This window comes from Branchiostoma floridae, chromosome 13 (assembly GCF_000003815.2).
Source record: "Branchiostoma floridae strain S238N-H82 chromosome 13, Bfl_VNyyK, whole genome shotgun sequence".
NCBI lineage: Eukaryota > Metazoa > Chordata > Leptocardii > Amphioxiformes > Branchiostomatidae > Branchiostoma > Branchiostoma floridae.
This window is the reverse complement of record NC_049991.1, coordinates 10,986,246-11,012,093: the sequence shown is the minus strand read 5'-3', so window position 1 is coordinate 11,012,093 and position 25,848 is coordinate 10,986,246. Positions and strand designations below refer to the sequence as shown.

The 25,848-nt window shown below is 44.0% G+C and overlaps 3 protein-coding genes across 8 annotated transcripts in view; 2 read left to right on the top strand and 1 right to left on the bottom strand.

Annotated features, from left to right (window-relative positions):
• LOC118428942 (protein sidekick-2-like) overlaps positions 1-16,647 on the bottom strand; it is a 52,516-nt gene extending 35,869 nt beyond the window's left edge. For all 6 annotated transcript variants that reach the window (XM_035839237.1, XM_035839240.1, XM_035839243.1 and 3 more), the window contains exon 1: positions 16,076-16,647. In XM_035839237.1, the coding sequence (XP_035695130.1) occupies positions 16,076-16,148 (73 nt within the window). In that variant the 5' untranslated portion in view covers positions 16,149-16,647. The remainder of the gene's footprint in view (positions 1-16,075) is intronic.
• A 2,521-nt stretch (positions 16,648-19,168) lies between these two features.
• Positions 19,169-19,967, top strand: LOC118429009 (histone H3). The gene has a single exon (XM_035839347.1). It carries the CDS (start codon positions 19,455-19,457, stop codon positions 19,863-19,865), a length of 411 nt encoding a protein of 136 aa, XP_035695240.1. The 5' UTR covers positions 19,169-19,454; the 3' UTR covers positions 19,866-19,967.
• A 662-nt stretch (positions 19,968-20,629) lies between these two features.
• On the top strand, positions 20,630-25,610 carry LOC118429028 (histone H2B-like). The gene is made up of 2 exons (XM_035839370.1): positions 20,630-20,652; positions 25,179-25,610. Exons 1-2 carry the CDS (start codon positions 20,640-20,642, stop codon positions 25,529-25,531), a joined length of 366 nt encoding a protein of 121 aa, XP_035695263.1. The 5' UTR covers positions 20,630-20,639; the 3' UTR covers positions 25,532-25,610.
• Positions 25,611-25,848: the final 238 nt, after the last annotated feature.

The following is a 25,848-nucleotide window of genomic DNA, read 5'->3' as shown; positions in this document are numbered from 1 at the left end:
GCCGTGTTTTGAAATGCGTGACCCGACGACCGTTACAAAGTTACGGGTCATCGCGCAACGGGGTGTGTGCCGGGCTGCCAGTGCTGGACGCGTTTATGACGGGAAGTTCGCACATCCATACCAAATGGTGATAAGTGTTTTTTAATAGGGCTTTGTAGATACCGAAGAGTAGCAGGCCTACTGGGAAGCCAATTTCGCCTAGCCCGTACAAGCTTTCCGGTGTATATTCCGTTCCTGTCATATATTCCTTTCCCGGCATATTCCCGGTTAAAAATCGCGAATCGACCTACCGCCCCCCCCCCCCCAAAATAATTGCCAAGCTTCCCAGAGAGGCCGGTGAAGGAGGCTAGTGTGACCCAGGAAGTGTGTGGGAGAAGCCATGGATATGTCACTGTTGATCCTGGGAGGGGAAAATAAACTGTACCAGCATGGACACAGGCACAGATTGGCAAGTGTTTGTCTCTCCCACTAATGCCTGGTGGGTAAATATGAGACTGGAGAGAAGTTCTGTGGGGACAGGCCAATCTGTAGTATCAGTTGAACTTGTCTTCTATGTTATGGAGTGAAGACCAGTTTCAATAAAAACCCTGAGCAGTAGTTGAAACAGGAAAAATAAACTATAGATCGTTTTCACAGAACGTTCGAAAACCGTTCGATCACGCGTGGGCGCCATGTTGGATGATAACCTGGATGACTAGAACACAGAACGGCACCAGCAAAGTTACTTGCGGGTTCAAGTGTGCTGTTTTGTCTCCATTCTGTGAATCATTAAGTGATGTAGCCAAGGTTAGATATCAGAACAAAGTTGCAATAATACGTCTTGATCTATATACTTTTAAAAATGGCACTTTTTTCAACGATCTAATGCTGGTGCCGATCGCGAGGATTTACTTTTGCGGTAGCGGGAAATGGAGTGTTCGCGGTGGTTTAGAGTTCGCGGTGAAGCGACTTCGCAAAAACCGCGATCATTCACTGTACCTGACCTGCTACCCTGGGTGATATCCTTTCACTGACAGGCGGCGTGCAGAGGACTAGCTACCAATCCCCACCGCATGCGTGCACGAGCTGGCCCTCAATATCCACTTGCCCAACAAGGCTCCGTGAGGCAAGCGGATAGTGGGGGCCAGCGGGATAGTGGTATTAGATAAGTTCGTGCGCGCGTCTTTTTTCCGTATTTTGGCTTTGTCAACATGTGTATTAGAAAGGTCTGTTTACAAAAGTTTACAATTCAGTTGATCAACTAACGTTAAACATACGAATCAGGGCTGCTAGCGCTGACGTTATTGCGACAGACTGTAACGTTGCACTTAATACTGAAAATTCAAACTCTGAGAATGCTTAGCACATGTTTAGTCAGATGCCAAATTGCGTTTAGTGCCCGTCGCGGCATGGAGGTGACAGAACTCGACCAGACTTGTAGAAACTTCCCTCGCCACAAGCGCAAAGCTCACTGGAAGACACGCCACACTTTGTCGATTCAATACTAAAATCGTGCGAGATACGGAAGGGGCTGTCAAAGTTTTGTGTAAGGGTGCCATCACACGTGCGTATTTCTTTTATACATGTAGACCTTACGAAAGTCTCTGCACTTTTGTCGTGTCTCAATAAAGAATCTTTATCAAAGTTCATATGAAGTCCCTATGGAATATTTGTCTCTATCAGGCTTCACATATCTCACTGGGGAAAAAGCAGAAATTAAACAAATATAGACACTCAGATAACATGCTAAAGAAGTTAGTTGGCCGAGGGAGTATGGCCTACGACCTAGCTAACTCCTCTGGCATGTTATCTGTATATATTTGTCCAATTTTGTTTTCCCAGCGACCTGTGGAGCACGGTGGGGGCTAAAAATTTCATACGAACCTCATACGGACTTGAATGTATACGCATGTGTGACCGCATCCTTCAGGTGCAGTCACACGAGCGTATATATCAAGTCCATATGAGGTCCGTATTGACATTTTTCTTCATATGATCATACCAGTCGTATGCACAATACACACCTTACCTCATACTTTTAGGTAAGCGTACTGGGCCGTGCTGAGCGTAAAACTGACACAACGATTGAGATGCGCGTGAGGGGTGTATTGTGCCCGTTAACACGTGTAAGTTCCGCATTGACATGTTTTGTCTTGCCTTAGGTAAAGTTTGCGACTGAAGAAATTTTGTTTTGTTCTACCAGCTACACAATCGTGGGTAAAAAAAAGTTCGATTTTCGTTCCTCGTGAACAAGCCAAACAATTTTTAATCCTCGCTTGATTATCGACAGAACATCGGGGGCAGTACTGGTGAAAATATCATTCACAGCTCAGGACTCGATGTGCCGTGTTTTATGAAGAAGAAATAGAACAAGCTTGCTGACATTTTCGTGTAACATGGTATACGTCCATGACATACCCTGTACCAGAAACCAAGGAGCTTTTATCAGCTGATAAAAGCTCCTTGCAGAAACCAACTTTCTACCAAAAAAAAAAAATAAAAGATTCACAAACTCCGCGGCAGGGCTACTGTTGGTGGGCTGGTAGGAGAGTGGTTTAATCAAGTTATTGAAAAGAGGATGGACTGTAGGTAATGTTGTTGAATAGAAACGGCGAGTAGGCCGTATCCTGTGTTTATGGAACTCGCAGTTAGCACGGCAAACATCCCGTCCGTTTCTGAATAAAAAAGGCTTCTTTCCACGTACGAGTCCACCACGTGCAACACACTGCCGTGTGGAGATCGAGCCGCTTATCATCCAACATGGCCGTTCGAACGTTCGAACGCGACTGTGACGTCATTGTGAAAACGATCTATTATGAACATGTATCACCACACAGCTCATTTCACAGGAATTCTTTTTCCTAGATACACTATCAAAAAGGAACGTCAGTGTTCTCACCAGGATTTTTTCACAGCGTTAGGGCAGGGGTTCGGGGGCCGCCGAAGGCCCCCGGCGGGGTCCAGGGGCAGAGCCCCGGTGGGGGGCCCCAGGGGGGCGAACCCCCCGGAAGCTCTTGCATTTTAGGCTATTCAGAAGGCTTATTGTATCAGTTTTTAGGGGCATATCTACGATAATTGTAGCAGTTTGACGTAACGATACTTTGAGTCAAAGCATCAAAGACAACTAAAAACTCATAAACAACAAACTTTACTCAGCTCAACAGTACTCATAAATATTGTCCGGTTTGCCACCAACTTTTTCTAGATAAACAACTTTGACAGTCTCTGTTTCCATCGTATTTTTTTTCATCGTAAACAGAACAAAACACGCAGAAACATGTGCTCGGCACGGGGAATCCCCGGCCGACTTTCAAGTTCGCGATCGGCGGACGAATAATGCGTTCACATAAGAGGTGTCGGACGTAAAAACAACAAGAATACCTTTGCTTCTAGTCTGTGTAACACAAACTCCCGCTGTCCAGGGCTCTAACTGGCCCCTCCCCGCGGAGTGGGCCGGCGGATGTTTGGCGGGCTGCTATAAGCGAGATTTAATCAGGCTACTTTGCTTCCTTTTGATAGATAGATAGATAGATGGTTTATTGCGCAACAATTGTATCAGTGACAATGCATGGCAATGTATATACAATAAAAGGTACAGTCTAACACTACACATATAAGTTATATTGCAATAATTTCGGTTACTACAATACTAGTGGAAAATACGGCAGGTATTACAATTTCGGTCACTACAATACTAGTGGAATCTACGGTAGGTATTAAAGGGAACTATAACATACATCAGTTGGGTATATCTAAGCTACTAGCGACATAATATTTGTCAAAAGTTATTTAGGAATGGTACAGTTTCTTTTTTGCATAGCGTGATAAATGTATTGACCTATGTACATAGATATAGAGTCATGACATGATAAGAGTATATTGAAAGTGTCATTACTTGTGTGTGGTAGAGACATATTTGACTTACATGTGATTGATTTCATTAGCTTTTGTCTTTCTTCATTGTATGTAGGACAGGTCATAATGAAATGATACTCATCTTCAATGCTGGTGTCATCTTGACATGAAGGACATAGTCTCTGATCTGTTGGTATTTTATGGTGGCGACCTTTTTCAATTTCGAGGCAATGTGCACTTATTCTCAGTTTGGTAATGCTGTTCACAAAGTTTTTGTTTTGAATAGATAAGAGGTAGTTTTCTATGCCAAACTGAGTTTTTATTTTAGAATATACTTTGAGTTTATTGTTGTTTCTTATTTTTTGTCTCCATTCAGAGAGGAATGCGTCCTTCATGCGTTCCTTAAATGTGTTTCCAAAATATTTGGCGTCAACAGTAGGATTGAGCCAAATATTTCGGAATCCATGTCGGCTTAGCATATCTTGAACATGTACAGCCCAATCTTGGTCTTCTTCGACAGCTACATCATATGCTTTTTTCACAATTCTGTCATTAGGCATGTTCTGTAGTCTGAGCCAATATTTTATTAACTGAGTTTGGGTGTCAATGTACAGTGGGAACGCTCCTAGTTCCCCCCTTACAGCGGCGTTGATGGAGCTTCTGGGAACACGGAGTAGTATTTTGTAGTAGTTTAAGAGAACATATTCTAAGTCTGGAACTTCGTATGATACTGTAGGTTGCTCTACCGATACATTTTGGTTTCTTAGTATGTTAGAATTATGCACTATTTTAAGCTTATCACTGTATTTTTTAAGACGTATGAGTATAGGGCGGCTGCAATTAGGATCAGTTTTCTTTCCGATACGGTTTGTCTTAATAATACCTACTGGTGATCCTACTATCGGAGATAGGATGTTGGATAATATAATTCGTATGTTTTCATTTGGGGATTCTTTTATACCTCTAAGAATCAGGTCCCTGCATTGGATATTTGTGCTTAATATTTCACTACAGTACAGTAGGATTGGCTTAACTAGACTATTAAACAGTTCTAATGCGAGGGGAGTGGATGGGTTGTGATTTGTTGATAGTAATGACTTAAGTTTAAAAGAGGCACGGAGAGCTTTAGTTCTAAGTTGTTTATTTGCACGATTAAATGATCCCGAGGGGGTTATGTCGACTCCTAGATATGTGTAGGAGGATGTTATATCTAATGTGTGACCCTGTGATTGGAAGTGAGGGCGGTAGTTTTTACTTGTTTGTCCGTTTTTTGAGAAAATCATTATTTTAGTTTTATTCTTATTAATAGTTAATTTCCAAGTGGAGCAAAAGTTATCTAATCTCTTCAAGCATTCCTTTAGACCACTTTCTGATTTGGATAACAGCACGAGGTCATCTGCCCAGAAAAGGCTATTGATAGAAGTATCTTTTAGAATGACGGGATCGCAGAGTGGTGAGTTTAGTAAGGTTGGGAGGTCATTAACATATAGATTGAAGAGGAGTGGGCTTAAATTGCACCCTTGACGCACCCCGCAGGTTGACTTGAAGTATGCTGATAAACCGTTTGAATTTTTGACACAATATTCTATGTTTGAGTACATTGTCTGTATAAGTTTGAAAAAGTTCCCCCCTACACCTGAAGATAAGATTTTGTAAAACAACCCATTTCTCCAAACAGAATCGAATGCCTTTTTGAAATCTACAAAACAGGCATACAATTTGCCCCCGGGCGTGGATATCTGCTTATCAACTAGAGTTTTGAGAACAAAAATGTTGTCACTTGTGCGAAAATTCGTTCGGAAACCAGATTGAAATGGAGACAGTATATTGTTATCTTCGAGAAAGCATTGAAGTCGTTTGTTTAGCACAAATGTAAATAATTTTCCGACGCAACTTGAGATAGCAATTCCTCTATAATTTGATGGATTTGTTGGGTTACCACTTTTGAATATCGGTACTAAGACGCTCTGACTCCACTGATGGGGAAATTTTCCTGACTGAAGGGTGGTGTTGAAGAGTTTCTTTAAAGGTTGTAAAAGTAGACTTCCGCCGCATTTTAGCATCTCATTGATAATGGAATCTGTTCCACATGATTTATTGGCTTTCAGATTGCGAAGGCCTTCTAGAATTTCTTCTTCCGAGATATCAAAGTCCAGTGGATTCCCTACTGAATTTTCAAGCGTGTTAAGAATGTTTTCTATGTGTCTTTGGTATCCCGCGTCTGATAGTGATGTTATGTTATCTGTTGATATGTTAAGTTTTTCAGGCCATTCTTGAGCTGCATGTTGGATGAAGTCTTTATTTGGTTCTTTATTATCAACAAGATTGTTTAAGGTTTTAAAATGAGTCACCCATTCTTCAGGGTTAATGACGTTATCATCCTTTTGTGTTACATTGTCTTCCTGTCTTAGTGATTTGATTTCCCTCCAAAATTTTTGTGGATTTTCCTTACTGAGTTTTCTGAGATTGTTTAGTTGTTTTTCTTTAAAGAGTCTTTTCTCTGTTTTGATTGTCTTTTTGTACAATTTTAAATTACAGAAGTATGCATGGCGAACATCAAGTTTCCACGGGCACTTAGAGTATTGAGCGGCTAATTGTTTAATTTTGTGTTTGAGAGATGCACATGGATGGTTGAACCATGGTTTACTTTTCTTTTTTCTTTTCTTGCTATTGTTGTGGGTAATTTTGCGCAGAGATTTATCAGCTACATGTGTGATTATATCAGAAAATTCTTTTACCGCTTTATCTACGTCATAAAAAGATTTAGCAGTAAAGTTTTGCAAGATTTGTGATATCGGAGGATCCTGTAATGCCTCTGTGAATTTGAGTTTGGAGTTATCATCCCAAACATATTTAGTTGGTAATGGGTTTGTTGGGGGTATGGCTGGTGTTACATATGGTGAGTAGTTAGTTGAGATTGAGCATTCAATTAAACAATGGTCAGAGAAAATAGATATATCGTTAACTTTAAAATATTGAACCATTGTGAGGAATTCAGAGTTGACAATGCAGTAATCAATTAAGCTTGAGCCGTTGTATTTATGACAAGTGAACTTTCCAGACAGATCTCCCGGTACCCGACCGTTTACTATGGTCAGATCGGCTGCTGAACAAAGCTCTATAAGTTGGTTACCGTATTTATTTATTCCCTTGTCACAGCTTGCCCTGGGTCTTATATCGTTTTTAAGGTCTACAAGGTTGTGGTTAAGACAGTCGTCTTGAATGATAGTTTCCTGCAGAGGGCCTGTTCTCGCGTTTAGGTCACCTAGCAGTATAATATTTCCTTGGTTGGAGAATCTACTGATATCATCATGTAAGATGTCAAAGAGCAGGTTGTTGTTTGTTTCGAAATGCGTTGAATATTCAGGAGAAAAGTAGACACCTCCAATAAAAAGGTCCCGCTCTAATCCAAAAAAAGATTTGTCTAATTTGCACCACAATGTCTCGTGGGGAGTTTTGTGATGCCTTTTGTGTATTTCTGTCGGAACATGAAAACTATACCACCTGAATTTCTTTTTGACTTCTTTTTTAAGTTTCTGTCGCTTCTAAAATAGCTAAATGATTCTACTCTAAAGTCTTCTCCTGGTCTAAGCCATGTTTCTTGAAGACACACAAAATCAAATTGTTCTAAATAAGAAATAAAATCTTCATCTACACTTTTGCGTCTAAGTCCGCCCTGAATGTTCCATGAACCGAACTTCAGGGCTACTTTTTGAGTTGACATACCGAATGTGCGCCACTGAGAATGGGAAGCGTGGCTGCGTTGTGTGCAGAGTGATACAACTTATGAGAAAATATCATAATAGAATAAAACTACTAGTATATTATTACACGGAGAGATGTATGACACTTGTAACTTCACTAAATTAATCTTAACTTGACGGTATATCATTACGGAGAAATGTATGGCACTTATAACTTCGTTAAGTACATCTTAACTTAACGGAAGAACTTGAACTTGTTACCTGAACACCTTGGCTTGGGATACTGTATCCATGTACTGTCCTTAACTTTCAAGGGTCTGTTCAATAATTCAGGAAGTCCTTCATTATGTTCACCAGTTTTTCGATAGCGTGGTGCTTGTCCTGCCTTTCATTCCATCTCGGCTCAGGTCGTCCGTTCCAGTTGGACCATTGGGGTGGAGCTGGGGGTGTTGGGTTCCACGGGAACGATGCCGGCTGGTTCCGCTGGGCCTTCGGGAAGCTTCTCGGGGGGGAGTACTGTCCGGGCTGCATGTATGTGGTGGTGTTGTGCCTAGGTGAGTTCCTTTGTGGTCTGGTCTGTTGTCTGCCTGGCGGTGTGTGTTGTCTGTTGGCGACGTTAGTGGTGAACTGTTGGTGGTGGCGCAGCGTGCGCTTCACGTCAGCAACCAGCAAGCTAACGCCAGCAGGAGTGATGTGTACTCCATCGGGTTTGTACAGAGATCGTTCTTCTGATAACAGCCTGTGTCGGACGTAGAGGAGTTTGTCATCTTCTGCACATAGCTTCTCGACGGAGTTGTTATACTGCGCAATGTTCCTGTTCAGAGTGGAGTCCATGTGTTTGCCTCTTGGTAGAACTTGCGACATTACTATCGTAGCGTTCGGGAACGTTTCTTTTGCATTGTTAATCAATTTGTGCGTGTCATCTAAGCAAGAGTTCACACTGTCTGTTCTGGTTTTTGAGTTGTCCATGTCATTCGAAGCAACATGTATTATTAGCAGCTCAGTCGTGGTGTCAGGGGATGAATTAGTAACGTTGTCAAAAGCTCTCCTCAGTGTGCCGGACTTGGTGATGGTAGACGTTTTGTGGCTAAACATCCTGTTTGTGTCCACACCATTCCAAAGGGAATCAGCAAAGACTCTGACCTGTTTTTTCTCGTTCTGGGAAGTGGGAGCAGGAGTCACGGGAGTGGGCTGTGTACGGAGTGCTGTCGGGGCTCGTGCGCCAAGGCCGTGCGGTACCTGCGTGTCAGTGGCTGCCGTGGCCTCTATCCTGGGAGCTGCCGCCGTTTGTGAGCTGGCGGCTGCCGGGGTCTTGCTACGGGAGGCCACCAGGTCCTGTGTGTTGGGGACTGAGGGCTGGGTACCAGGGGGTGCCACCGGAGCCTTTGTGCCGAAACCTCTCGGGACCTGCGTACGGGGAGCTGCCGGGGCCTGTGTACAAGGGGCCGTCGATGTCTGTTTGTCGGGCGCTGATGCACGGGGAGCTGCCGGGGCCTGTGTGCAAGGGGTCGTCGACGTCTGTGTGTCGGGGGCTGATGTTTTAGGGCCGCCATTAGCTGTGGGTGTCTGGGTGCCGCTATTTTCCCCCACAATCTCTGAGTATAAGCGCTGTATTCTACTTTCATCTCCTCTAGCGGCACAAACACATTTACATGTGGAGGAAAGTTTGTCGGAGAGGTCTTTGGAGAACTCACGTTGATGTTGAAGCTGAGTCCTTAGGTCTTCAATTTGTTTGGCCTGTTTCTCGATCTGTTTTGTTTTGTTGTGAGTGTTAGCTTGGAGTTCGGCGATTTGCCTCTCTTGTTTATCCATTGCTACTTTGTTGCTGAAAACAAGGGTTTTCAGTTCATTCAAATCGTCGACCAGATTTGTGTACAGAGCTTCGCTATTAGCATCGGGGCTCTTCGTATTCAGGGATGAGTCGTCGTTCAGTATGGCTCGGCGGGATCGGTTTGTCTGTTGCGACTTCTCTTCTCTACTTTTACCACTCGATTCTCTCATCTTGGTAAAGGGGCTCAGGATTATATTCTCCAGGCCGCCGAACACTTTACGAATGGAGGGAGAAGTGAGGGACTTCGGAGTAGTGTGTTCTGCTCTGTTCTCTTTCTCTAGAGTCACATGTGTGGTGTCGGCCTTAGCAGGTGTAGACTGGTTCGGATCCACGTCAGAGGCCATCATGGCGGACTTGTCAGTGTTTGAGTACGTTCCTATTGTTACTGGGTTGTTGTCTATTGTTTCAACCTCATTCACACTCGCTTCCCCCGCAGTATGTCCGCCATCTTGACCCTGAGATGCGCTTTTGGGATTATTGATGGCGTCTTTCACTTTTGGGAAGATCTTGTCGGCAAACCATTTGGACCCTTTGCCTTGTAAGAGAATCGTTCCCGTCTTGTAGAAGTGAATGTTCACAACCTTGATATTATCTCCTGGTTTTGTGGGGTCTGTGATTGAGAGCTGAGTGTCTTTCCAGGTAACCTTGTACCCTGTCTGTTTTTCAAACTCTTCGTTCAAGTGGCCTCTGGTGGCGTTTATCCACAAGGGAATGCGATCCAGTGAAGTGCGACACTTGAGATTACATACCTTCGTTTTCTCACTATCTGCGTGGTCTTCGGAAAGTACTTCGAACTCAAGGATGTTCTTCGCTGGGGTGTTCCACGGCTGTGTTTTTCCAGATCTGGTTCTGTACCTCTTTGTTGTCTTCGCCGGCTCGAACTCACTCTCTTCTCCGTCTTTTTCACGTTCCATGTTAATCTTGAGAATTAAACTTTTGAGCAGACGTATAAACTATGCACTATGAACGATATAAGTTATAAGATCACTCTGCAGCACAAGCAAACGCGCTTGAAGTTCAATTACATACGGAGCACAGGTGACGCGCGTCTTCTCATGGCCGCCATCTTGGATTTTACATATGAGTTTTGGGCCCGCAAAATCTCCAAAACGGCAGAAATTTTCGGGGTAAAATACGGTAAAATTTGCTCTAAAAATGGCGGTCGTTGCTGTTGTTTATCCTAAACCAATGAGATCGCTAGCTTCCCCTGACGTCACAGAGACGCATCAGATCTCGCGAGAATTTTTTGCGAGATTTTACGATGTTTTCGCCGCCATTACCGCTAGCTGCCTGCATGCGCGCACGATGTTTTCGTCATTTCTCAACGCAAATTTCTCGATCTTTGGAAGGTTTTAGATGATTTACAAGTATACTGCAACATAAAAGGGAATGTATACAAGTGCTATTTTTGTGCAAGTCCAAGAAGCGTTTCTTGCCGTTCCGATTTTAACCGGACTTGAACCGAAACTTTTTACAAGTTTTGTGCCGGTTCTCTGTTTACAGTACAGAACGCACGCCGCGCAAGGGGCGGTCCTGGGTGGGGGCTGCGAGATAGCGGTACGCGGGGTGCTATAAAACACCTCCCTTCGAGCTGAAACTTCCTGAAACAGCGGAGGCGCGTGCTTGGCACGTGCTTTCGCATTTTTACTACGGTATTTTTCCAGTTTTCCCCCATTTTTTTGCCGCTACGCTGGGTGAAAATACAGCGTAGCGGGCTTTTTACAGCGTCATTTTTCCAGCCCACAGCGTATCGGCCCGCTATGCTGAAAAGGCCTGGTGAGAACACTGAACGTACATGCTGTATCTACATGTAAAGCAACAATTAAAGTTTGTGTCCAGTTCTTGAAAGTACATTACATCAAGAGAATTCCAGCTGTACCTGGCAACCAGTCAGAGTGAAAAGAAACACAAACAGCTAGCTCTGCCTTGTGTACACAGTGCATACCCACCACAATGGTCTGTTCCCTTCCACTGACTTGGAACCTGGACAGTTCAGATGAAATGTCATTACCCAAAGGAACTTTTCCCCATGTTTTTACCCAATACGTTTCAAATGTTCACAAGAATGTCCACTAAGGACTAGTTTTCAACCATACACGTTTGACTTGATATAATTTCAAATATGAATGTCATGTATGACAAAAATAAGTAAACAGATGTCTGGCTGTGTCAAAGCCTATCAACACTATTCCTTCCTTCAGGAATACTCTTACCAGTTTTCCAGCTGACGTTGTTTTTCACTGCTGACCTTGAAGCCAAGGGTAAAGACCTCCCGTAAATCAAGCAGCACCACTACTAGTACTAGGTAAAGAGCCTGGTGTTTCAGAGACTTGATTTACTGACTACACAAATTCTCTTTCAATACATGTTATAGAAGAATTCTTTGAACACTTATAAACATGTAATTGGGGGGGGGGGGGGTGGGGGGCACATAAAATACACCTGCATGCATGGCATGTAATACTATTTACTTCCATAGGAGTCTTTTTACTCAGATTATATCTAGTATATATAATCTGAGTAAAAAGTAAAAAAAACTCCTACCTGGCTGAAACTACTCTATTTGCTATCATTGTCTGGTAAATAGACTCTAGATTAGTCCTACAGATGACTGTATGATCAGGATGTACAGTATGAGACAAGACATACAAACAACCCTCTTCTGCGTAAACTAATGAAGATGTGGCTTGCCACAGCAGGATATACCAGAGCAACAACTTTATTGCAAGAAACATGCCATATCATGTTCATAACAAATAAACCCCTTTTACATATTTGTTGCAAGATTCAGTAGTAGTGTCTACCAACAGGTAATCAGAGTCAGGAGACAGAGAACCCTTATGGGAGGGACATGAAGCAGAACATCAGGAGTAAAAGTAACCATGTCTGATTACACTTCCAGATGTTTGTAGGCATCTTGCCTTCAGCTATACATCCCCAAACCAGGTCAAGAGTTGAGGTAAGGGGTCAATCCTGATTCCTATTGAATTTGTCAAGTGTTCCGGGTGCAGAGCAGGTAAAAAGTGCACCATTAGTACTTTAGTACTCAATAAAACCTGACAACTTGTAATATGTAATTAGTGAGAAAGAGATGTTGAAAGCTAGCCTGGATACCATACCCCAACCTCAAAATTTCGCACGATAGATACTTGAGATCGGGCTGGGGTTTGGTAACCAGCAGCTTAGTTGAAAGCTTGTGCCACAGCAAATGAAAAAATTTTCAAAAACAAGTCATCACCCATTCTCTTTCAGAATGAAGTAAAACTGTAACATAGCCTTATTTTACTTATTCCAGCTTAACTTCAATTCATATGTCATTACCTAAGATTACGAATCTCACAGAAAATGTCACAACAGTTGAAGTGGGAAGCCTTGCAACAATATACATATCTGATGGGATCTGATGGGATCAACCAAGCAGATGGGCTGATCAATCTATCAACACATCCACAGATGTGCAGAACCACCCTACCAAATCTGTCATATGTGATCTAAACAAGGTAGAGAATATGCTTCTTCATCAGACATTATGGTGACTAACTGTTGACTGGGAATGACAGATAACCAAATGAAAGCCTATCTCTGGCTGATGAAATTGTGGTTTGCAGAAGTGGATGGGGGTTACCACAAGGTCACCAGTGCTACCTAATGGCAGTTTAGCCCCAAGCTGCCCCGAGGGATTCTAAAGATATATCAGAACTGACAGACTGAATAATGTAGAGGATCAATCCCATGGACTGCACTGATAAACTATTCTTTGTGTCTGAATTCACCCGGTTGAGCTTGTTATGAGAAATGCACCATTATCCAAATCATGCAGCAATTCCAACCAGTATATTTGTGATTCTTTAAAAAAAATGAAGTAGAAGTAAACCAATAAACACAAGGTATACTCCAATGAATTTTACTACTGCAAAGATTAAAAAAGACTTGACATGAAATGTTACCTCCTGTTGGAAAAAGGCACATTTTTGTGCTAGAGTGCATTTCATTCTAATTCTAGTCATTTACCGTACACTACATCCTAAACACCACAAAAAGATAAGATCACTGGCTGATATTAGCGATAATCTGCAGTGCTCAAGGCCTTTAAACAACCAGAACCTCATCTTCCCTCAATATAGTAATTAGTATACAAAATAAAACATAACATCTTCATGTCTGATAAACCTGACTGCATAGGATGTCTCTGCTTGTCTAGGCACCAGTTTAGATTAGAACAAAGTTGCCATAACACTGCAAATCCATCAGTATAGATTTCAATGCATGAAATCACATAGGGACTACTCAGTTATCTTCTGTGAAACAAAATGCCACTGTTATAATGAGTCTTTTCAAAATGTACCAATAGGCTTTCTGCTGAGGAAAACATTCTGGCATCATTAATTCCTTACATAGGAATGGAATGTCACTCATAACAGGCATGAAATCACACATCTCAGATGCTCATGTCTGTGTGCCCTAAAATTAGTTCTGCACCAAGTGCACAGGGAGAGACAGTAGCAGTAGCTCTTTTCATTATGAAGTTCTGAAAGGTGAAACCCCATAGCTAATAACATTACATACTGTGACCAATAGATACAGGCCAAGGCTAGGCTGAAAGGGTTAGGATTACAGACATGTATGGGGTGAACAAAGATGGTCCTAAAAACACATTTATGCAAGGCAAACAGTAGAACAATCACATACTGGGGCAACTGTCAGCTAGGACAGTTGGGTTCTGGAGGGAAACACACAAACAAAAATTCAAACATTGACTTTCCCTTTACTGATCATTATTGTATATATTGTACATGTGCTTCTAAATTCAATGACATCTCATCATGTGGTGAAGGGATTCAGATCTCAAAAACCAAATACAATTGTTGTTATTCAGTGGCGGTGAACCTGAGACACTGGGGCCATGTCTGGTAGAGTGGCCTATTCACAACACACCTCAGGTCGTACTGTTCTTCTGTCCTTCAAGAACATGTCTTTGTAAATCATCTCTGTTGTCAGACTACATGATGATAGACAGCTTAGACAGTACTATAGACAGTACTTGGTAAACATGACCCAAACAGGTAGGAAACACTTGAACAGGACAATGAAATATCCTAAAAACTACTCTGTCTCTTTCTATATCTAGAACGATTTAGGTGCTCCACTGTTTTCTAGGACAAGGAAAAAGAAGCAATATGTACTACAGGACTGAGGTTCAACGACACCATGTGATTCCTCCTCATGCAGACTGTAGTGTGAAGTCAGTTGTCTGTCTGAGATCCTGTCTGTCAAACTGCCTGACTCAGCATGTAAGCTGTAGTGGACAACCCCTAATACCATAATAATGAAGGGCCACTGCCTGATAATTGCACGTTCCTGTGTGTTTGGTGTTCCTTGTAAAAGAAGCCCAACAACAGCCACAATAATGGAGTTTTGTTTGGATGAAAACTACATGGGACCTCCAGTTATCTGCTCAGGTATGCTTGCTTTGTTACCTATTTTGCAACTTATACAAAGGGATACTGTCATGAGAAAGGCATCATAAACAACCTTACATCTTCATCTTCATTTACTGTTGGAAGTCTGAAGTTGAAGTTTTCCAATCATAGGATGTTCCAATTTTCATAGAATTTCACCAATGGTGAAAAATACAACATTTTCCTGTATCTAACTACAATAACACTGGTATCTGATGGATGTCCTAATAAAAATTCATGTTGTACATAACACCTCAACACTTCAGGGAATTGCCTCATTTAAATGCCAAATGAAACATAACAGGATGTTGTTGATTGTGAAATGGCCTAATTTCACACAATTTCCATCTGCAAGACCTCGATATGGACTTGGTACAACCTGTTCACCTGCCACTTCATTGTGCTCATTCTCCAGGACACACCTAGACAGTAATGCAATCAACTATATCGCCTATTTCATTTTGTAGCAAAATACGTCAGTAAATTTATTACTGACCATAAACCAGTCGAAAGCACATTTACAATGTCCTCCATAGGTCTGGTAATTTGATTTTCACAATATCACAGGCATGCCCCAATTTTGCTTCACGATAGAAAATAACGAGAATAGAAACGGTGTTCTCCTTTGTAGTAAACACATCCTGGTGAACAAAGGAACAAGGACCGTCACGCAATAGTGCAAAATGAACTGCTACATTCAAATAGGGTAAACTGCACCAAGGGACATCATAATCCCCATATAGTATGTGTGAGGAGGGGGATGCTTCCTTGTGTGAATCAGTAGAATCTTGTCCAACAATATTTTGCATTTTACTATACCAAGGTAATGGGTACGTCGTTATAACGTCGTGAATTATGGATCTTTTGATGTGGGAAACGGGAAGAAGCAAATATCGATGTACGGTAAACATCGATCAAGTGGGTTTAGTAAACTGGCAGGGGTCCAACACGAACTCGGGCAACGTAATACCGAGAACTACAACTCTGGATGGGATGTTTACAACACTGGAAAAGATCTCAAGATAATTCAAATAAAGCTGACGTTGACTTATGAGAGTGTTGGGGGAATTGGTCCGGTTTCAGGCACCGTTTGCTGATCGAATTGTTGCAATTGTTCACGAGTAGCTGTGGACAGAAATCAGAGTTTACAGGCAGGGCCTGAGCAAATACAACTGTGTGCCATTTAAACCCTGTCAGCGTTCCTTACCCATATCTTCACACACCCTACACATCATTATCACACCTACCTGCTGTGGTGATTCCTGTGATACAGCAGATCAGTAATATAGTCCTGAAGACCATGGCCATTGTCGTCGCCATGCCCGTCACGGTTGTACAGACGAATTTTCGCTATCCAGTCGTCCGGCCGCCCCCACTCTTCCGGACAACAGCCCGTCTCACGAGTCTCACAACCAGTAAATACTCACGGGAAGACAACTATTACACGCCAGTAGTACTTCCTCCTGTACACAACAATCTCCTGTATCTTATGGCCCAACAGATAGACGATAGGATATCCTGTCCCGAACAAAACTGAGGTGCCAACACTTGTGAGTTAGTTACTCTCCGGCAGCCATCTTGAAAATTGGACCACTTGGAACTCGTACTCAGTAGCTGCTACGCTGCTAGAAATGTGCTCACAGCGACCCGAACTTTCTCCAATCGATACAAAAAGTTACACTTAAACTGGGAAATCCAAGAAGATTGTTCTACTGCGCCGTGAACATGGCAAGTTGTACAGGAAGCGGCAGGCAGCCAACACCGACCATGATCACCCTAAAGCAGAATTTTTGAAAACACTGACCACGTGACCAAAATCGGTGTTGTGATTGGTCAAACAACTATCGAAGGCAAACACTCAAGCTTTGGAGGGGCTTATGGAGTTTCAGGGTCTACTTCTTTTTGCAAATGAACATCGTGAAGTATCGGAAAATCCATTGAAGAATATAAACTTGTAATTAATTTTCAGATTAGTAAAAATATTACGTATCAATAAGGGTACGAAAAACTTTCTAACATTTTTAAAAGTACAAAATTCTAGCCGCTCAGTGTTCAATATCCTCCCTTCATAGCCTTCCGTACACCTTGGAGGGCAGTGCCAGGTACACAGGTGGGGCACTGACTCAGTGCTTCCTGCACAATCATGAGTAACGTTACCGGCTATCGTCACGGAGAGTCTATTTATACTGACAATCATCATCAAATTATCACTGTCTAATCAGTGACTTGAGTGGAAGTAAATACTTGAAACTGTAATAAAGTCTGCAAGTAACGTTAACGTTACATCTATTAAAGTGATGAAGCTCAGAACTTCACGATCACCGGAAGGTTTTTCTTGCTAAACAGATATGAAACGTAATCCGTTGTCAATCCTCTGTAACGTGTAACGTGTTATACGTTTGTGTTTCGATGTTTTTAATCGATGTACGTATTGTAACGTAACTCTTAATTGTGTTCGTATCGTGACTTGTCTTTCTGTTTGTTGGGAGACTTTGGTCAGAATCGTGGCATTGGCATTCATTCCCATCAGTTGCAAACCACTTTGGAAGTTTGAATTCCCTCAATAATATATTAGATTTGTTTGGAAACCATATTGACCCATAGATTCAATTTTTTTTTCTCGCTTTGCAACCGTTCTTTGTTGTTTGTCGACTGGTCACGCAAGTAATTTTCAGTCCTAAATACCTCTGTGATGTTCTCACGGTGCCGTTGGGCCCTGGGGGATATGTACAGGTGGTCTGTCGGCTACAAGCCCGCAGGGCAGTAACTGTTTCGTGTAACGTTAGTGATAGGTGAGGCACATGTAAATACGTCATCAGTTTTACATTCTCCCGGTCGCATTAGGTGGGTAGGTGGGTCTAGTAATTCATGGCGTTGCATTATTTGTGTGTTTACAGGGAAAGGTTGCGCAGAACCAAAGTACAAATATCTGGGTGGATGTAACATCATCGAAGTTCTTGAAAGTCAGCAGATTAGAATATAACGTCACGAACACGGAATTTGATACCGAAACTTCAAACGAATAGGAAACTTCAAACGAATAGGAAAAGGGATGTGCATAGATATGTAACGTTACTAACGTTGATAGTTTCTAGAAAATGTAGAGGATGAAATGCATTGATATTTCTATTTGCAAAGGGCTGCCTCAAGGCAGCATTGCTGAATGTGATGTTTGGTAGTCAACACATTACATGAAAGTTTATACATTGCCAACAAATTACATATAACGTTACAAGATAAACTTGTGCAGAAGACTGTAATGTTAGTGTCGATACGATAGTGACAGAAATTTTCCTTTGGACGTCATGGAACGTAAATTCCCCTCGCTTTAAAATAGACATCTAACGTTACATAGCGTATTTTCATACTCCCTTCCCTGTGCGTTTTATACACAACCAAGGACGTTATATCAGATATAACGTCCTTGGCACAACCAAATAATTCTGGTTGAGTTCTGTCAAAAGCATTTCTATCATAACGAAAGAAAGAACTAGTAGTTACTAGATTGCCATGCTCATACCAATACGTTTGTTAATATTTCTTTAACATTTGTTGTAATCGTTTCTTTATGACAACTCAATGGGCATATATGTACAATGAAGCTATTCATTCATTCATGTATGCATTCCACATGTTCTTCGCAAAAACTTAAGTTTTGAGATGTGTTTCCAAAGTGAAATCTAAATTCATAAGAGATGTCGTTGTGCTGTAGTTTATACAGTAGCAATGGGAATATTCTTTTCCACTATGCATTGCATGTTTTTATCATACAGCCAGATGGAGTTGGCCAATCAGAGGCCCCCATTTCCTATGGGTTATCAGGCCGTAACGTCACTAGTGTGCAGTTATTAGAATAACTGCACACTTATCTATGACCATCTATCAGTAACAGTTATTAGAATACCAGTACAGGCATGGTAGGGGGGTGGCTTCCTCTATTAACATCGTTAGTGCGCTTTTCATTGTTTAAAGAAAATGTTTACCATCTTTGAACAACATTAGATTACTTACAATATGTAAAACAATAAAATCTATTTCAATCAATGTCCAATTTAAACTGAAAATTGAACATAAAATTGTTTGCACACACCCCAAGTTGAACGATCCGTAGACCAGGCGTTATGACACCATATACAACTCGGGGCGGGTCATTAACCCTTAATTAACTTTTGGTCGATGTGTGAACAAAAAGACAGTAAGAAATGTCGATGAAGTTCGAAGTCAAGTACTTCATGTTAGGACATATCAAATGCGGAAAGTGACGCTTGTCGACCGTTACAGGGACTGCAGCCACCCGTAGTGGGAGAAAGCACTATGGAGAAAGGTGATAGCTTGACCGATTAAAAGTGTCCTACCGGTCGTAGAAAGTACTGCAGCTAAATTGCTAAAGTCGTCTGAGGCAAATGGACCAATCACAGCTCGTTTTCCCGCTAGCATAGAGCTTGCCGCAAAAACAGGATCCTGTCGTCGCGATAACTGACCAATCAAAATCGACAAAATCTGGCCAATGACAAAAAAGGTTTTTCAACGGTAGCCAATCACTTAGCTTAGACATTCTTTCGTTCTGATTGCCGCCAGGGTACAAATAGCTAACGTTCTCTCCTTACGGCACGATTTGTATTCCAAATGGCACGTACAAAGCAGACCGCCCGTAAGTCCACTGGAGGCAAGGCCCCCAGGAAGCAGCTGGCCACCAAGGCCGCTCGCAAGAGCGCCCCGGCCACCGGAGGTGTCAAGAAGCCTCACCGTTACAGGCCCGGCACCGTGGCTCTCAGGGAGATCCGTCGTTATCAGAAGTCCACCGAGCTGCTCATCCGCAAGCTGCCCTTCCAGCGCCTGGTCAGGGAGATCGCCCAGGACTTCAAGACCGACCTGCGTTTCCAGAGCTCTGCCGTCATGGCTCTACAGGAGGCTAGCGAGGCCTACCTGGTCGGTCTCTTCGAGGACACCAACCTGTGCGCCATCCACGCCAAGCGTGTGACCATCATGCCCAAAGACATACAGCTGGCCCGCCGCATCCGTGGCGAGCGTGCGTAAACGCCTAGCCCGACCCTAGTGACCCCGGCCCTTTTCAGGGCCACCCACATCCTCTGAAAGAACTATGTTGTCCACGTTTTGCCACTGCATGCTTTATGAGAAATCCCGATAAGTTCTTGTGTTTCTAGTTCTGTAAATAAACTCTGTAAACTTCAGTAAAGCGTATATCTCAGCAGGGTCCAATAGTGGGACCAATGCCTATCCAGGTGAACCATTAAAATCAATAGGTGGGGTACAGACTCGGTTATTTTGTCGGATGCTATCTGTTTCAAACGATAAACACAGCTAGTTTCTTGCATTTTTTCCAAAGTACATACATAGCTCTGGACAGACCACACAAACTAACTATGTCTGTATGCTGACCAAATGGAATGAGGAGCGGTTTTAACTAAAGCGAGCGCCGAGACTCCCACCTAACCGAAGAACTATTCTACATGTATCTTTTTCTTCTTAGTTTGCAGAGAACGCTATATTATGGGCTCATCATCAAAATATATGCAGGTGAACAACGTATTTACTTCTTATTTTTTAGTCGGCCGATGTTTTCACCTTCCAAACACCGTTTGTTGTGAGGCAAAATTTACATGCAATTTACATATAGTTCTGAGGCTTGACGGTTGACCAACTACTAATTACGTTGCACCGTCTTGCTTCCTACCACGTCCGTAATGCCAAAACACTGTGATCCAAAAATTTGCATAAGATTGAGTATAAATAAGCTGTGCCCCGTGCAGTCAACACTTCACATCCTATCCAGAGATATTAGTAGAGAACATGCCGCCCAAAGGAGGAGGAAAAGCGGCAAGGAGGGACACACCGCACGTCGGTGCCCTACTTCATATGCCAACAAACTGCTGCCTGACAATAAGTGGACCAGCGGTCCGGCTGCTGAGGCAACCGTGGCCAGTGCTAAGACCCCTGGTCAGAGTGAGCAGTCTCAAGTAAACGAGACTGTCTCCAGTGGTAAGAGTCAGAGTGAGCAAACAAACGAGACTGACTCCAGCGACTCCGGGTCGGAGGAGAGCGGGGAAGATGATTCCGCCGAGGAATTTGCTTCCTCTGACGAACTGACGGAGAAAGAAAGGGAGCTAGAAAGGGAGCTGCTTCTTGAAGCAACCCAACCATCTCCGAGCTCTGCGGAGCGCATTGAACCAAACGGGGAGCAAGAAACAACCCATCCTCGCAACAAGAAACGCAAGAAGCGCAAGGGCAAGGCCAAAAATGGCCGCAAACAGAACAACGAGGTCGAAGAGCCTCAAACACCAGTCAAAAATATGGTGGCCAAGAAGAAGGCCCCACATACTGGAGACCCGTCATCTGACGCGATGGAAGTCGACCAGCAGACCTCTAAAAGGCCTGCGCCTTCCGACGAAGAAGTCAGCCCAAAAAGAAAGAGTGAGCCGTCGACAGTAACGAAGGGCCCTCATAGTCCCGGTTACGACCTTCCCTTATCAGGAGAGCTAGCCATCGACGAGTTCACGTCATCTGGAGAATCTCTATAATGATGCCCCAAAATATGCATAGGCTCAATGCCTTCTTTATGTTAACGATGGTGGTTATAGCAACCTTAAACGTTTGTGGGATGCGCAATCCCAACAAACGCAAACAGGTATACGACTTTTGCAGACAACACAAATTTGATATTGTTTGCCTGCAAGAGAGTCACATTACACATGTGGATGAAACTACTAAGTGGGAAAAGGAATGGGGAGGGCAGGCCCTATGGAGCCTTGGTACGCCCAACTCTAGAGGTGTAGGCATCCTGCTTTCCCCATCCCTTGACTTGAAAATAACTAAGAAATTCTGCGATGATGAGGGTCGCGTAGTTTCCGCAGTCCTGGCTGACGGCACGCGCTCTCTTCGAGTGTGCAACGTATACGCACCGAATGATGCAGCTGAACGATCCACATTTTTCCGTGGTCTAGGCAATTTCTTATCCAACTCTGAGTCCACGGTCCTTTGTGGGGATTTCAACTGCATTGAGTCTCCCAGCCTAGATAAAAGAGGGGGGAATCCAAGTCGTAGTTCTGGAGGTTCGAAAATTCTAAAGAACCTCTGTGCTAGTCACAACCTACACGACTCGTGGAGGCAGCTGAATCCGGATGGGCGCGTATATACGTGGCGTCAACCTGATAACGCTGTAGCATGCCGACTGGATAGACTTTACTCATCCAACAATCTGCCCGTCTCTGACCATTTTTTCCGGCCTGCATACTTCACAGACCACGATTGTGTGGGAATCGATGTGCTTCCAACAGCTAAAAAGAAGTCTTCCATGTGGAAGTGCAATGTTTCCATCCTATAAAGAACAAAGAAGTCCAGTCGGACTTCACTGCGTCCTACAAGGACTGGCAGACTTTGAAGTTGGGTTACCCTTCCCTGAGATCTTGGTGGGATGACGTCAAAGACCGAACCCGCTCCTTGTTTATTAAGCACTCATGTAAGATAGCCAAAGACAAAAGAGAAGCTCGTTACCAACTGAACAACACTTTAGGGGATCTGACCAACCAGCTTAATGCTGGTGCGGTCTCACCTGATGTCCTGAGACAATATAAGGCCACGAAAGACGCACTGTCAAGAGTTGGCAACCTCTGAAGCTCAGGGCGCCATCGTCAGGTCCCGAATCAAACAGTTTGAGGAGGGGGAAAAGTGCACGTCCTTCTTTCTAAAGCAGGCCGCTTCCAACGGCAAGAAGAAAAGGATCTGTGCCATACGAGACTCAATGGGACAAGTTGTCCATGAGGATGACGAAATCGCAAATGTTTTCTACGAATTCTACGCAGAGCTGTTTGCTGAGGAACCAGTGGACCCGGTTGCCTCTGACCAGCTTTGTGACAACCTTGAAAACACATTGACCCCAGAGGAGGCCCAAGCATTGGAGGCCCCTCTCTCAACCGACGAAATGTTAAACTCAGTCCGCAGCATGCAAAATAACAAATGCCCGGGCAGTGATGGTCTACCCAAAGAGTTCTACACGACCTTCTGGCATCTGATTGCCGACGACCTCCTGAAGGTGTTTCAAGAAGCTCTTGATGCTGGAGAACTTTCCTCCAGCCAGAAGTTTGGAGTTTTGACACTTGCCAAAGAAGGGAGACGAATTGGACCCCAAGAACAGGAGACCAATCTCCCTCCTAAACACCGACTACAAAATTTTGACTAAAGTTCTTAATAACCGCCTTCAGTCTGTAATAGCGTCGGTGTTGCACCCGGACCAAACCTGTGGTGTACCAGGAAGGTCGATCCAGTGCAACCTCCGACTCACACGAGACATAGTTGTTTACGCAAATAACAATAACATCGAATGTGCTATTGTCTCCCTTGATCAAGCAAAAGCCTTTGACCGTGTCAACATCTCCTTTCTACAACAGACTCTCGCACGAATGGGATTTGGACCTTCCTTTCGGAAGTGGGTTTCAATACTTTACAACGACATCTCCAGTTCCGTTTTGGTGAATGGCTCCCTGTCGTCTCCCTTCGCCCTAACAAGGGGAGTGCGGCAGGGATGCCCACTTTCGCCACTGTTGTATGCAATCTCTCTTGAGCCGTTTGCGGCGACAGTCCGCAAAGACTCTGAGGTGCATGGAGTAAAACTCCCAGGCGGCTACGAAGCCAAAATGTCTCTGTATGCAGATGATAACTCTGCCTTCCTGACATCAGACGACTCTATCGTCAGGCTGTTTGACCTTGTCGGGCTGTACAACAGAGGCTCAGGCTCAATGTTGAACCTAGACAAATGTGAGGGGTTATGGCTGGGGAAATGGAGAAATAGACCAGACACCCCTGTACAAATAAAATGGACATCTGGGTCCATCCGTCTGCTTGGTGGGGTCTTTGGCAACACTGACATGCCCCTAACCAACTAGAAGGAAGGTAAACGCAAATTTGTTGAAACCTTACAAGGATGGGGAGCCAGATCCCTCTCCTTTACAGGCAAAGTGACAGTGGCAAACTCTCTAGCCACCGCCAAACTGTGGTACCTGGCGTCGGTGTTCACCCCTCCTGATTCGGTCATGAAGGAAATCAATACCGCACTGTTCGCCTTTTTCTGGGACAAAAAGCGTGAGATGATCAGCCGAAATACCATCTACCTTCCTCCTGAGAAGGGCGGCTGGGGCCTAATCGACATAGCAAAGAAGGCCAAATGTCTGTACAGTCGGCCTTTCTCGGACATCATGTCCCAGGAAGACTTAACTTGGGTGCAGCTCGCCAGGTACTGGCTCGGTATTTTCATTAGACGTTTCGACCCGTCAACATGGTCCAATAACATGCCCCACTCCCCGAATGCCCCTCCCCACTACAAAGCTCTACAGTCCCTGGTATCTGAACTCGTAGATGCATCCCCCTCTAAAAAGTGGGACCCCGGGTGCACTACGCGGTCTCTATACGACAGCCTTCTAAAGAAGGATGCTCACATTCCAAGCGTCTGTCTTAACAAGCGTTCTGTTCCCTGGCCATTAACCTTCCAATCTGTTCAACACCCACTCCTGGAGAACAGACTGAAGGACACTGCATGGCTGGTTGCACACCACGCCCTCAAAACGAATGCCCTGCTCTGTTCGAACTGGGGTTACATTCGCTCGGGAACTTGTCCAAGGCAGAATTGTGAAGGCCACGAAACTGTAGAGCACGCCATGTGGTACTGCAGCGAAGTACTGCTAACATGGACTTGGGTGGAGGGTTTTCTCAGGAGGTGGGTCATGTCAGACTTCCGAATAAATAAACAGATGGTTATCTATGGCATCCTGCCACCCTCATGGAAAAAATGCAAGATAGATGCTATCACCTACACCCTGGCCGTCGCGAGGAAACGCATATGGTCCTCACGTTGTGAAGCACTCTTTGACAAGACCTTTTCGACTCATGTCGAGATGGTCCCATACATCAAGGAGTGCCTCCGCTCAAGAATAAAGCTTGACTTTGTACGTCTGAACGAAACAACGTTTATGTCTCTGTGGTGCTCAGTGCAGTGGGCGAGGGTCGACGGGGGAAAACTGCGACTACGCTTTTAATCCCCTGCTTCCCCCCTGTAGTCGTATCAGTCTGGTATGAACTGTCTGTCTTGTACGTTTCGTATGTCTTTTTTTATTTGGATGTGTCAAGTTGGCAGGAGTGGGTTGGTGGGAGCTCGGCGGACAAGTAACCTGTTGTGGGTAGCTTGACACATCCCTTATTCTTTCCTTCTTCTCTTGTATGTTCTTTGAAATGATGTAAAAAAAAAAAAAAATGAAAACAGTGAAAAAACGTCTTGTCTCTCTTGTCTAGTTTTCTTTCTTTTTTGATTTTGTTATACCCCCATTAAAAACGGGCCCAAAGGAGGAGGAAAAGCTGCCAAGAAGGCCGGTAAGGCCAGGCCCGCCGGAGCCAAGGGCAAGAGGAGGAGAAAGAGGAGGGAGACCTTCGGTGTCTACATTTACAAGGTGCTCAAGCAGGTGCACCCCGACACCGGTGTCTCCAGCAAAGCCATGGGTATCATGAATTCCTTCGTCAACGACATCTTCGAGCGCATCGCCGCCGAGGCCTCCCGCCTGGCTCACTACAACAAGCGCTCCACCATCAGCAGCCGGGAGATCCAGACCGCCGTGCGCCTGCTGCTGCCTGGCGAGTTGGCCAAGCACGCCGTCAGCGAGGGCACCAAGGCCGTCACCAAGTACACCAGCTCCAAGTAAACTGTCTGACCGCCCGACCAGTACACCCCGGCCCTTTTCAGGGCCACCCACATCTCCCAAAAAGATCTATATCGTATCCTAACACTGCAGCACATAAATCGGCATTAGTTGAACCCATTCTTCACTTAGTTGAAATGATGACATGTGACATACTACAATTATTACCTGCATGTATGCAGGTATGGTTTTCACGGGCGTGGGAAAATTTGGAAGCTGGGGATTTAGGGCGCTGTATCTCGAGAACGGATGGTGCGAGCACGGCGATTTTTGGTACGTGGGTTGGGGGTGGTGGCCTGACACTCAGGTTTGATTTTGGG